This window comes from Chrysemys picta, chromosome 2 (genome assembly GCF_011386835.1).
Source record: "Chrysemys picta bellii isolate R12L10 chromosome 2, ASM1138683v2, whole genome shotgun sequence".
In the NCBI taxonomy this organism is placed as follows: Eukaryota; Metazoa; Chordata; order Testudines; family Emydidae; genus Chrysemys; species Chrysemys picta.
The window spans coordinates 66634527-66648062 of record NC_088792.1 but is presented as its reverse complement, the minus strand read 5'-3'; the positions used below and the strand labels follow the sequence as shown (position 1 = coordinate 66648062).

The window sequence follows — 13536 nt, the reverse complement described above, 5'->3', positions numbered from 1 at the left end:
GGGGGGGGATCTTACACACACACACACACTTTTATTGTTGTTCTTACTTCTTGATACTTCCTGTAATGCACATATATTCTCCGTACATTTCAAAGTGTTATTTTAGTGTTTTGACTGGTCTATGCATTTGATAATTTTTATTTCTTACACTTAAATTTATTTATTTGAGTAGTGAGTTCTAAAATGCCTAATTATCCCTATGGTAACTTATAATATATATTTTTAAAAACTAGGTTTTTTGTTTCTACTGGTAGCGCACATCTGCACATACATCGATGCACATAAAAATTTATTCTGCACATGAATGGAAAGAGAAGGAACATTGTTCCCCACCCCTTTAGGTAGAAGCCAAAATAAAGGTACAACCTTACTGCTAAAAAACTGGTAGATGTGCATCAGCTGAATAAACATACATCATGATGTATCAGATGTGTCTTTCTGGTTTTATCAGTTGAGTTGTATAATAATAATCTGTTTAAAACATAAGTATGAAAAAGTAGCTGACCCCCCACCAAAAAAAGTACATTAATTCCTCTTACTTGAAAGAGGAAACTTCTATTAAATTTCATAGATGCATGCAAGGTAGCATAACACTGTTTTTTCCTTCCACTATTCCTTCTGTCAGTGATTGACTATTTGCTATTCCATTCTTCTCTTATCAAATGTAACTACTTTAAGAAAACTAATACATCTATATGACAAAGGAAAAAAATTTATGTAATTCAACTCAAGGACACTATTAGTTAAGTCCAGGTGTCCTTAGTCATTTCCACATTAAAGGGTATTATCTTATCCATTTTCTCTACCAAAAAAAGGAACATTTTCAGATCCTGTAGCAGAAGAGTCTGAAGCCATTTCCTCCTCTGGCCCTGGTGTATGCAATCCTTTTCATCCTCCTCTTTGTTCAAGACTGGCTCAGGCTACCAAATCAGATGCATCTTCAGAGGAGATGCAAGTGGAAAGAAACAGCATCAGTTCAGCTGAGACAGTACAGTGCTTCTCTAGTGGGATAAGGCACTTTTCCCCTCATTTTTAAAACTGGGAGATTTTGCCAACTACCCCACTGCATTCCTCTCATGACGGACCTTGAAGTCATGACCCCAAAGCTGAGAATCCATGGTTCAGTCTATATCTATGTAATGCAGCAACACGAAAATCAATATTCATCATGCTATTCAAGAAATCAAAATGTTGCTCGGATGCTAGGATTTGACCTATAGATGGCATGAGCAGTCAAGATTGGTATAAAGTCCTCAAAGTCTGAAACAAGAACTGAAGCTGGGCGACAAAGGATGGTCACCCACTAAGGCCTTTATTTGCACTTCAAGAGGCCAAGCTTCTTTGTATAGTGATACACAAAAATTACATCAATGTTCTCATCAGTCTGAAGCTTTGGTGTGGGCCTCTTCACTCAAACCTGGAAAAGCCAGCAAAATATTTTAAGAACATAGTTCCACTGTAGATGTATTAGGCTTGTAGCTGATTCAAAGGCTTCTGCAAACCTTTATTATATAATATTCAATCTTGCCTTACTTTCCAGTTTACTCCTAGGAGAATTTTGTGTTACTGCGCATGCGCAGAATTCATGTCCCCTGCAGATTTCTTTGCTTCCCCACAAAAAATTACATTTGATGAGGAAGTAAAGGGAAGGTGCAAGAGCAGTCACTCGCTCCTCCCCGGCAATACAGGCAGGTTGGCTTGGGCACCCAGAGCAGCCAGTAGAGACATGAATCACCGCCGGGGGCCAGCAAATATGCATATGTGAGAGAGAGAGAGAGAGAGAGAGAGACAGACATACTCTCTCCCTCACTATTTCAGCAAGCTCAGCGTGGAGGAGCAGAGCTTTGGGATGTTTCTGAGGAGGCGCATGGGGCAGGATCTGTCCCCTCAGTCAGAGCAGAATATAGCAGCCTACCTGCTTAGTGAATTATTCCTATTGTATTTGTGAATTTCCTCAGGAGTATAAAATAGGTTTAAGAGTTTCACGGCTCCTTTACATTGCCAGAGTAGAGGACAGTATGACCTTATAAATGCTTATGATGATTTAGTGATCAGAACTGGTCTGAATCCTTGGACTGAAAAAATTTCCTATCAAAATGTGCTTCATGAACTGTTTACTACTGACCTTTCTGGAGATGGTCAGTAGCCAATATAAATATTGAGTTTGATTCCCCAGCCCTCACTTGCTCTTCAGTTGCCTACAATGTAACACTGAGCATATGGCTGCATATATTTTTTGACTAATAACTAGAAATAAAGGGTCAAACCTACTTACATTATTATTAGGCAAGGGGGCTTGGGGATTTCCTCCAATGCTCCCTACTCACATTTTCCATCCATTGTATTGTAGTTTAAATAAGTTACCGAAATAATTGAAACCAGAGTAATTATATTGCATTATTTTGACAAATAAAATATGCAGAATTTTAATATATTGTGTGCAGAATTTTTTGGCGCAGTATTCCCCCAGGAGTACCAGTTGTCTAACTTCACTGTGCTTCTGCATACTTGAACAGAGAGAAATAAAGTATGATATGTGAATATTTGATCCTGGCAATGTCGATCCTGCAGAAATATCACAAGGCATCCCTGCAGCAACACATGGATAGATTCCTCCTCCCTCCCCGCCTCCCCCCCCCCCAGGCTGCCCTCCCCTCCCTAGCACCTATGGTGCCCTCCGAGCTGCCCTCCTAAGGGCCCCCCCAAAAGTTTTAGTCACAGGTATTTGTAGTAAAAGTCATGAACAGGTAAGGGACATGAATTTTTGTTTACTGCTTGTGACCTGTCCATGACATTTACTAAAAATACCCATGACTAAAATGTAGCCTTACTAATAAGTCACTTTTTGTGTAAAGAGTGTTTCCCTTCTATTATAATATGTAGGTGGTTCAACTGTTTTAAATAGTCTCCACATTGGATTTTGTTCCTACTCAGTCCACAGCATTTCATGCTAGATGTATGAATAAAATTTGCTTTTTAAGATTTTCCTACCTTTGTCTCTATTTATAACTAAGTATTTAACTATTTATAAAGAAAAGCAACAAGGAAGAGAGGAAGGATGGTCTACTGGTTAGGAAACTAACCTAGGACTTAGGAGACCTTGGTTCAATTCCCTATTCCTCTGGGCAAGATGCTTACGGTCTCTGTAGCTCAGTTTCCTATTTGTAAAATGGGAATAAAAGTACTGCCCTATCTCACAGAGGTGCTGTGAAGATAAATTTAAGATTGTGAGATGCTCAGATATGATGATAGAGAAAAGGTAGGTACTTAAGACAACCTAATGTGATCACCTTCTAAATACACCACTAGGACATTATGGAGAAATCAGAAGCAACACTTCTGTGTGTGCACTGAAAAACAAAAGTATATTTGGTAGAAGTACAGATCATAAACGTTTAAAAAAAACACTAAATACTCCTGTTATAGCTTGGTTTTGAGTCTTCAGAAGCTCAGAGAAGTAACAAATGATCTAGTTTCCAATTCTCTCTGAAACATTAAGTCACAGATAAATCCATGTATTGCATTGACACTAATGCCAATTTAAGTTTTGACCTTTTCAGCACTAACACCCAAGGTGAGTATGTCTGCCCCAGGAGAAATTCAAAGGCTTACCATGGTTTGTCATTCAATTTTCTCTTTTTCTGTCTATGCTTAAAACTCAGACCAGGCATCAATACATAAACAGAAAAATAAATTTACTTTTTTTCTAAAAGGGCAAAAAGCCAGTCAAAAAGAAAATATCAGTATTAAAGAACAGCCTAGAATAGGGGTCGGCAACCTTTCAGAAGTGGTGTGCTGAGTCTTCATTTATTCACTCTAATTTAAGGTTTTGTGTGCCAGTAATACATTTTAACGTTTTAGAAGGTCTTTCTATAAGTCTATAACATAACTAAACTATTGTTGTATATAAAGTAAATATGGTTTTTAAAATGTTTAAGAAGCTGCATTTAAAATTAAATTAAAATGCAGAGCCCCCCGGACCAGTGGCCAGGACCTGGACAGTGAGAGTGCCACTGAAAATCAGCTCGTGTGCCGCCTTTGGCACGCGTGCCATAGGTTGCCTACCCCTGGCCTAGAACAACATGTCATAATCTGTCCAAAGTTATGAGTCTGAATTCAGAAGGCAAGGTAATTCATTTAAAGAAACATGTATAAATTAATTAGGACACCAGTTCCCCAATTATGGTCTATTAACCACTGGTGGCTCAGAAAGCGCCTGCTGGTGATTAACTGAGAACTGACAGGTAACATGGTGCTGGCACTTCCTCTTTTTCATCTTCTTCAAATGTCCTTGCCAGAATGCCTGTAAAAGCAGCTGCAAATGAGGCCAGTCTAGCTGCCTCCCTTTCAGGCCACTGCTCCATAACATAAGTAAACAGAAGCCAGGCACCATCAGCAGCCCTTTAGTGAAAAAGGAATACCTAGAGAAAGATGGAAACGAGCAGCATGCACAAAAGAGGAACAGAACGGGTATGATAACAAAAAGAAGAGAAAACAATGATTAATTTCAAAAAGACAATACATTTATTGCATTAAGGACAGTTGAAAATATATTTAGTCCTTTGCTAAAATTACTTATTCATGTAAGCAACTGCTATAGTTGCTACAACAATGTCCTGCAACCCCAAAGGCAAGGAGAGATAAAACACTTAAGTTGTGGTTCTCTCCATGAGGATGTCTGAGAACCCAGGCTAGGAGCTTGAGAAAACAAATGCCTTACACAACACACAAAAAATGGGGAAACTGACTGTTTGTGAAAGGAATCAGTTTAAAACTGTATTTAAGGATGGAATTCTAAAAGGGACAAAAAGAATAGGAGCAAGTACTAAAATGAAGGCCTTAAAAGGAATTAGGGCAAACTTCATTACACTGAGCAAATTGTATATACATAACCAGAGGCAGCAAAGGACAAAAGGGGGGGGAGGAGGGGGGAGAGAGAACGCAGTTTTACAAAGGGACACATTTAGATGGCAAGATACCACAACTCACCTCAGTATGTGGAAACAAACAAAGCCTTGTCTAAACTTAAAATGAACACTGACATAGCTACGTCACTACAGAGCTCTGTAGTTAAGCTGAGCTAACCCATGGTGCAGGCAGGACTACTGCTGCTCAGGGAAGTGGATTAACTGCATTGATATAGGAAGCATCTACACTACAATGGCATAGCTCCAGTTGTGCCACTGTGACTCCCATAGTGTACACAGCCCTTAGATCTTAGTCAGGTCCCTCATCCATCCCTGTAATTTCTTATGTTTAACTAAATGAAAATTCCACTAGACATCTTGACATAACAGTTTTTAATACAGACACACAACTATCACTGGTGCAACAGCAATAACGTCCCATAAGACTCAAAGATGGCATTCATTTAAACTTTGAACAGTTTTGGTCTTTAAGCAATTCATTCTCCTCCACAAAAAGCCAAGGTCTTCCCATCCCTCTACATTCACCGCCAATAAACTTACACTTTGAGGTCACTGACAGAAGCCTGATTCTCTTTAGACACAATATCAAGATCACTACTACATAGGACTTTAATCATTCTTGTTATTTAGTGAGTTCAGAATCCCTTGCAGACCCACTTCACTAGGCATGCATCGTATCCTTCTCACTATTACTCACCTTTCTAAACCTCATAAATAATAATCAAGTGTGATTCATCAACTTTCCCAGCAACCCCAAGGTATAATCAATCTCTAACAGTCGTTTATAATCTTTGTCCCCAGTACAGAGTCTGATCTTGTATCAATAATGGTTGTTTCAGCAAGAAAGCAGTATCTCGATCAGACATTTTTCATTTTACTACAAAGAATGTTTAAAAAGAAGAAAAACAAACCAATCTTATGGGGCTAGATTTGGAATTTTTTCTCTTTTAAACAGGGACACTAGAATGTATGCTAACTGTCTCCCTGATTTTTAATCAAACGCATGTAACATCAGTTTTTAAAATTTAAATTCTAACTCCTTCAAAAGAATGACAGGACTATATGTGGGTTACCTTGCCTCTTCCCAGTTCATCTAAAAAATTATGCCAACTCCAAAATTTAAAGATGTTTTTTAAATTCAAAGTTTCTTACAGTAGTAGTATATACCCATAATCAATTACAACCTCAAATGTCTCCTAACTTTAAATTTGAGTTCATTGTCATAATTTAAATTAATTTATAAAACAAAATGAAACTCTGTTATACAAATAGTCACTGCCTATTACTGCAAACTTGTAGTAAAACATTTTAATCCCATTATCCTCTTCACTAAAACATTCCTTTGAAATTCCAGTGGAATGCTTGCAACTCCATTCTTCAAATGGATGTGCATTTTACCTCACGTACCAGGTTTATTCAGTCGCAGTCAAATGACTGAAATCATACTTTGATTCTCTCCTGCCCCCAAACTTTACAGATGTACAAAATGTGTGCTTAAAAAAATTTCTCCTTTATAAAACCCATGTACTCCTCCTGCATAATTCTTGTAGCAATTTCATTTCAATGCTGCAGAGAGTGATTGTACAATGTCCACAGATACAATAGAGGTAAGCAAGTCACAGTACCTATCTATGGGAAAAAATGATTTGTTGGTCTTTTAAAAAAAAAAAAAAAAAAAAGTATTACCTTTTGACAATCTGAAGACTAGAGATGTCGTTACTTGGAAGAGCATTTAAACCTAACATTTGACAGTACCAATATAGCTAAGAGACAAAACTTTCTAGTGTAGGCAAACCCTAAGACATACACAGCAAGGAATGCAAAGCAGGCAATATATATATATATATATTGCATCTCCCTTGCCTGCTTTGCATTCCTTGCGGTATATATATAAAAATTGCCTTGCATTCCTTTTTTTTATTTTATATATATATATATATATAAAATTCTGTCAACAATAATGGAAAACTGTGGGAGAAACATCCAAGAGACATGATCTTAGAGACAGGAGGAACACTGCAGCGAAGCTCAGCGAATTATTATAATGAAGCCAACTCCAAATGCTGAGCTCCATAGTTCCTTCCACTGCCGTCTCACCTGGTTTTGATCTACAGATAACAGGCAGGAAACAGAGCCTACATTCTCCAACATCCTTTCTCTGCGAGCAATTATTGAGGTGCACAGAGAAGTTTTTCTATAACATTCTAAAAATTAACACATTAACAAGAGACTTAACTTTAGCTACATGTAAAAAATAGAAAAAAAATATTTGATAAATGGAAGTTGATAAAGTCATAAGAAAAGGCTACAACTTTAAACATTTCATTTTTCTGTAATAGTCCTACTCTTGCTTGTTTTCCTGTATTGTTACACAAGCTACATTTAAATAAATAAATCACAATTGCAAAATCAAGCACTTAAAAGTTAAACACCAGAATTAAGGCTGTCTCTGCAACTTTAGTTTGGCCCCCTTGTGGGTACACTTTATCATATAGTCTAATTACATGATCACATGCTATTTTTTCCCCCCCACAAGACCACTGTCTGATTAAGTGTACAGAATGGACCTAGCTCTGGGGATGAGTCAGGATTGCAAAGTGAAGAAAACTATTGTCTGTAGGATTCCTGCCTCATTTGCCTTTCTATCTTCTGCAACAAATGAGGCAGGGGACTGAGGAAGAGAAGGGTCTGTTTCTTGGTTAAGGTAACTGAATGCTGCTTGGGAAAACTGGATTCTATCCCTGCCTCTGGCACAGAGTTCCTATATGATCCTAGGCAAGTCACAAACAAACTTTCCAGAGATGGTACGAATTAATTGTGTGTTCCTCATTTTCTGGGTGTCTGACTTGAGACCCAGGAATCTGATTTTCAGAAGTGCTGAGCACTTGCATCTGCAACCCAAGTCAATGGGAGTTGTGCTTTGAAGATAAACAGTGCTACATAATGCTAAATATGCTAAAAATATCTGACTGGGCAGTAAGAATTAGTGAATACTTTTGAACTTAACCGCTCTGTGCCTCACCTGCCCATATGTATCATCTCACAGGGGTGTTATGAAGATTAACTATGTTTGTGAACAGGGTTTGGCAGCGTCTGGGTGGGAAAAGTAGTACCTTAGCCCTCCCAAAATGTCTAATATCTGTGTAAATAAAATGAAACGGGAGAGGATGGGGCCCCAGCCAACATGATGTACCAGAACCCCAAATTTCTCTCAGTAGACCTGTTTGTGAAGTGGATACTACAATGCGTGCCACAGAAAAGCACATGAATTAGTTAATAATCCTGCCTTCAGAGGAGAATTTGAATAATGTGCAATAAATAAAGCAAGTGGCCACAGTTGAACAGTTTTTCTCATTAAGTGAACACCATCCACTCTGCACACTGATTGAGGCAGGGCTCCTGTGGAAAATATAGTATGTGATCATGTAATGGAAGACTCTTACAATGCATTCGCACAAAGGGACTGAATTGAGGTTGCACAGATGTCAGAGTTAACTTATTTCCTAACGTCTCATGCTTCTCCTTGCAATCTCACCAATGTCCTTTTTGACATAAATTGTGTTTGTGTCACTTCCCAATTTTTTTTTTTTTAAAGCAGACAATAAATAAATAAAACCACCACACAATTCCACTATGTGGCATCATACTGGGGAAAAACAACAACAACAAAACTACAGAAATAGCATCATGTGGCATGATGTTGACATCCACATGGGTCATCAGGACTGGAACCTTTAGATCCACTGCACAGTCTCTGCCACTTGGGCTAGCAGAGTAATCGATAGCAATCGTGAGTTGTAATCCTCTATTTGGACCAGCATTTGAGAGGGATGAGACACTTTGCCCATGCGTTTCACAAATATCGGCTGATAGCAGAGAAATAGGGAGACAAGAATTTCAGGTACCATTCTAGGTTTTGGAGGGGAGCATTCTCCAGTGGACACAGAGTTCTGCCATTTCCCCCAAGACTAACACATTCTCCTGTGTCCTCTCCAACTTGTCACTGTGCTAGTCCTTTCTCTTCCCTACTTCCTTACTCCTTTTCTCGGTCCAAATGTCCACTCCTCGGACTTCTCATCCAGTCCTTCTCTATGGACTCTGAGTCCCAGTCTGCCCCCCATTGTTCCAATTCTATTCCCCTGGCTCCATGTCTCCAGTGTCTATACTTAGCCAGTCCCACTTCCCCTGTCTTGACTCTTCATTCAATCTTCCCCTTCAGATGTCCCCACGCACATGTTCCTCATCCCACTGGCTTCCAGTACCTGTCTCCCTCCCCAGGTTCTTTATCCAATCTTACTGCCCCACCTCCAGGTTCCCTGTCCCAGTCTCTTTGGCCAACCAGTCCCCATTCTATTGGCACACCAAAGCTCCTTAAAAGCTATGTCTCTCCACCTCCCAACAAGCTCCCACACTCCTCATCCAGTTTCAGGCTCTCCCCACCAGCCTCCCACTCCTAATTTTCTTGCCCAGCCAGTGCCAGTCTCCCCACTATCCCAACTCCCACTCTGTTTTCCTCCCCTTCACCTTTGATTCCTTCCACCACCATTCTATTCAAATGGCTTCTTACTACATGCCGCCTTGGTAATACCAAGGGGGGCACTCAGAGCACAGGGGAGACAGTCCTTGCTCTCAGTTCCCTGACCAGCCCACAGAAACCTGAAGTTTCTATTACTAGAAAAGTCCTGCTCAGTCCCCTGCAGGCCTATGCAGGAGCTTGCTCAGCGTGGACAGACTCTTTGGGTAATTGAGCTACAACGCTCTAGCAAGCCTCTACTGAGCATGTGCAAACTGATTTTTCACATTATTATAAATTGGCCAAATTTGGGCAGATTTTCACAGGGACTGGAAAGGGCACATCCTTAAAACAGAGACCATACCCCTTCCAAAGTTCTTTGCTCCAAAACATGGGCGCACTAGAGTTTCTCAAAGAAAAGGTTGCTAGAATTTAACATAGCAAGACAACAGTTTTCTCCCTACCCCTATTCTCAGAAATAGCCAAACTGTTTTGGCTGAAGTTCACATCAAGCTTAATTTTTTGGGAAGACACCCAGCATGGAAAATTTCATCCCAAACAGTTATAGTTTGGCAAAGTTACAAGATTCTGTTTCAGTTGCTTATCACAGAAAGCATTGTGCTTCCTTCATAATAGATGGTGCTACCAGCTCACTTAGAATACCTGTATTGCAATTAGCATATTTGAAAACCAAGATAAGACACTACTTTGCAAGCGTCAAGATCTAACGTCACCAGGATTTATCCCACAAACATTTCAAAGAGCTTTTAGAGTTTATTTTTTGAATCAGTAATTTAAAATGCAATGGATATTCAGTTACTGAAAAAGTACAAACTCGCTTACCTTGAAAATACCAACCCAATCCTTTTGGTGTGGTTGGATATACTGGGTCAGCGTGTAATGACATTCAAGGTGTACATTAGGAAGGTAACTTTTTGCCACATTTTGAAAGATCACATGTGCAAAGTTGGAAGTCTGCAGAGCATTACTTGAAGATGGAGCTTCTTGAAAGGATGACATGACTGCTCTGTAACAATATTAGAATTTTATTACTTCAGAAAAGTTATACCAGAAGAATAGTCTAAGACATCATAAATGAGTTTAGTTCTCTTGAACGGTGCAACGTGAGCCCTACAAAATAAATTTCTCTATTCACAGAAAATATACTCCATAGCGAGCAGCTACAGCACAAGGTTTCACAAAATACTCTGCCTTGTCTATACAACTTCTAAGGACAAAAGGGTAGCTCACTTTGCATGTCCAAAGACAATAACAAGATGGAGCACTCCAGGTGGGTGTCTCTGAATCCAGAGGCAAGGAGGGCTATGACTTACAACCAATATTCTTAATGATGCTGGTTGCCTTGGTAAAGAGCACCCTAGGCTTGCGGACTGCCATAATCTCCCCTCCCAGCCTGCGGCTGTTCTTTCTCTGGAGAGAAGTTTACTAAGCCTGGTGCCCCACCTCGTATGGCAAGCAAACAGGAAGGTCCACTCCTCAGTTGCTGTAACTGAAACAGTAGTGTGGTTTTTTAAAAACACAAGTACTAGTTTCATTCTAAGACATTAAACTGTTTATTAAGAAGCTGTCCTATTGATTTCAATGGCACTATTCATGGTAGTAAACCTAAGCACATGCACAAGTGTTAACAAGATTAAAGCTTTATACATCTATAGGGAGAGCAGGCAGAATATTTGAATGTTGCAATTTATCTTGCTCCATTTTGCAGTTGCTGTTATTAAAAAATTATAGAAATTACAACAACTGAGTACAAGCCTTGATTCAGGCGACAACTGAACCATCAGTAAAACATATTTTTTCAGGAACTACACTCCCAATACCCATTGGAAATATTTCCATAGGGGGCTGATCAATTCTAGTTCCCACTGAAGTGAGAGGGAGTAGAATCAGCTCTTAGAATGTTCCCACTAGCTTGCCAGAATATTACTATATTTCCAAAAATTAAAAAAATAAAGCAGTTAAGAGTTAGCCCCATTTTTCAAATAAAATGGGCAACTGGAATGAACAGATACTGCTCAGTCAAATCCAGGAAGGATTAAACAAGATTTTCTAGCCCTAAACTCAAATATCTTTAGCCTATTACCATCTGATTTAGTTCAATACATAAACCATGCACTAAAAGCAAGGGCATATTGTTTCGCTAGATTAAACTTTAAATAAGGATCAACACAGTTCTGCACTTTCACCAACACAACAAAATGGTAAAATAAGATTTTGAATTAGCGATTCCCCATGACTGCAAAGTACAGGTGAAAAATTAAACTTCAATTTACACAAAATAAATTAAAAAGCAAATTAAGTGTAAAGGAAGACATTAACATAGCTTTGGAGAGACAAGGAAAGAGAAGATGACAGGGCTGAAGTATATTAGGGTAGTAGCACCCACTGGGGTTAAGGGTCTGCCTAAGCAATTCAAACATAGTACAACTTTATTCCTTGGATATACTTGTTCCATTCTCGCCTCTCACTCTCCCTTCCCCCCCAGAATAACAAGAAGTGATATTTAAGAGACCCCCCTCACCTTTTATCCAAAATATAAGTTCTATAAAAGCTAACTTTTACAAACGTGCAGCACAGTTTCCACAATTTTCTTTAAGTCTAATTAAAATATTTGTTTTTAGCAGTCCCCACTGGTGCTTGAAACCAAAACATCACAGCAGGAATTGCAGAAAAATTGATATTTTTGATTTTCATTGTCCAAGGTGTGAAGTGCAAAAGAGTAACCGAAACAAAAAGGAGTGACAAGCAAATTGTAATTCTAAAATTCTTTCACTGCTTAAAAAAATCTTAAGATCTTTTTAGTAATACAAACACAAAGATATTAGTTTCTGCAGACAGCCAAGCCATCTGGCACGACCAACAACTTTACTGAAATCTGTTTTTTACAGTTTTCAAAACAGGCTCATCTAGTCTTCTACAAATTTGCATTTCTGTAAATCAGCAGAATGTGTCTGGGATTATTACTTATAGGTAGGAAAAATCTCTGTGAAGTTTGGATGCAGCTGAAACCTATTTAGAGTTACAAGGATGACCCCAGAGACGTCGTGAAGCAGCGAGGGCCGCTTGTTTACCCAGCTCAGAGTGAGCTGGCTTGGCTGCCAGAAGAAGCATTTACACTTCGCTGTTGCCATACACTAAACAGGGCGTCCCGCAACACACCGTAGTTTAACGTCAGGAACAGATCCTCGGAAAACAAGGACCAGCTCTGCCCCCTCCTGCTGCAGCTGGGCTCTAAGCAGTTCCGGTGCCAGGCGGTCAGCGCCTGATAGCCCTCCCCGCTTCCTCATCAGCAGCCGGGGCGAGGCGCGACTGACCCCAGACAGGTCACCTTTCCCCGACACCCCTCCGCTGCTCGCCATGGATTCCCCTTCCTCCCCCCCGCACTCCCCCGCACACGGAGATCCAGCCCCGCCCCCATTTCCCCCTCCCCAACACAAAGCGGCCGTAGCAACACCGCCGCCTCCCCCCTTTGACCAGTGCCAGGCGGTTGGGCCGACAGAGGCCGCGAGAGCCAGGGAGCCGCTGCGGCCGGTAACCGGGCAGAGCGACTTGAGGCTACGAGACTGAACATGTAGCGCCCCCCTCCCCGCCGGGCCCGGAGTCACGGGGCACGAGCGCTCTGCCGCCCCGCCCCGGCACGGACAGACCGAGAAAGGCCCTTACCTGGGACGCCCACGGAGGAAGCTGGGGACATCAACACGGCACCGCAGCCACCGTCATCAGATCAGCACCTAGCTGTCGTGGGCCCACCCCTGCAACGTCACTTCCGGTCCCGCGCCGGAACTGCTGGACGAGGGGGGCGTGGCGGGGCCTGCTCTGAGAAAGCCGAGCCCCTCCCGCGACTAGGCCTGGGGTGGTCTCCTAGCAACCCCTACCCAGCAGACACCTACAGAAGCCCGGGAGTTAGTCCCATACACCCTCCAGTGAGGGGATTAGCCCCAGAGCCCGACACCTGGGAGCTGGCCCCATACCACTTGCTTCTCGCCCCTAAACACACACACACTGGCTTTAGGGATCGTGCACTATAGCGCTCGCTCTCTTCCCCCACCTCCCCCCGGGCTAACCCTGGGGACC

At 41.0% G+C, this 13536-nt stretch overlaps 1 protein-coding gene across 4 annotated transcripts in view; it reads right to left on the bottom strand.

The window, feature by feature from the left end:
- Nucleotides 1-13264, bottom strand: part of TAX1BP1 (Tax1 binding protein 1) — a 92554-nt gene extending 79290 nt beyond the window's left edge. For all 4 annotated transcript variants that reach the window (XM_005296993.5, XM_065583401.1, XM_005296994.5 and 1 more), the window contains exons 1-2: nucleotides 13126-13264; nucleotides 10285-10468 (exon numbers count right to left, since the gene is read on the bottom strand). In XM_005296993.5, the coding sequence (XP_005297050.2) occupies nucleotides 10285-10461 (177 nt within the window). In that variant the 5' untranslated portion in view covers nucleotides 10462-10468; nucleotides 13126-13264. The remainder of the gene's footprint in view (nucleotides 1-10284; nucleotides 10469-13125) is intronic.
- Nucleotides 13265-13536: the final 272 nt, after the last annotated feature.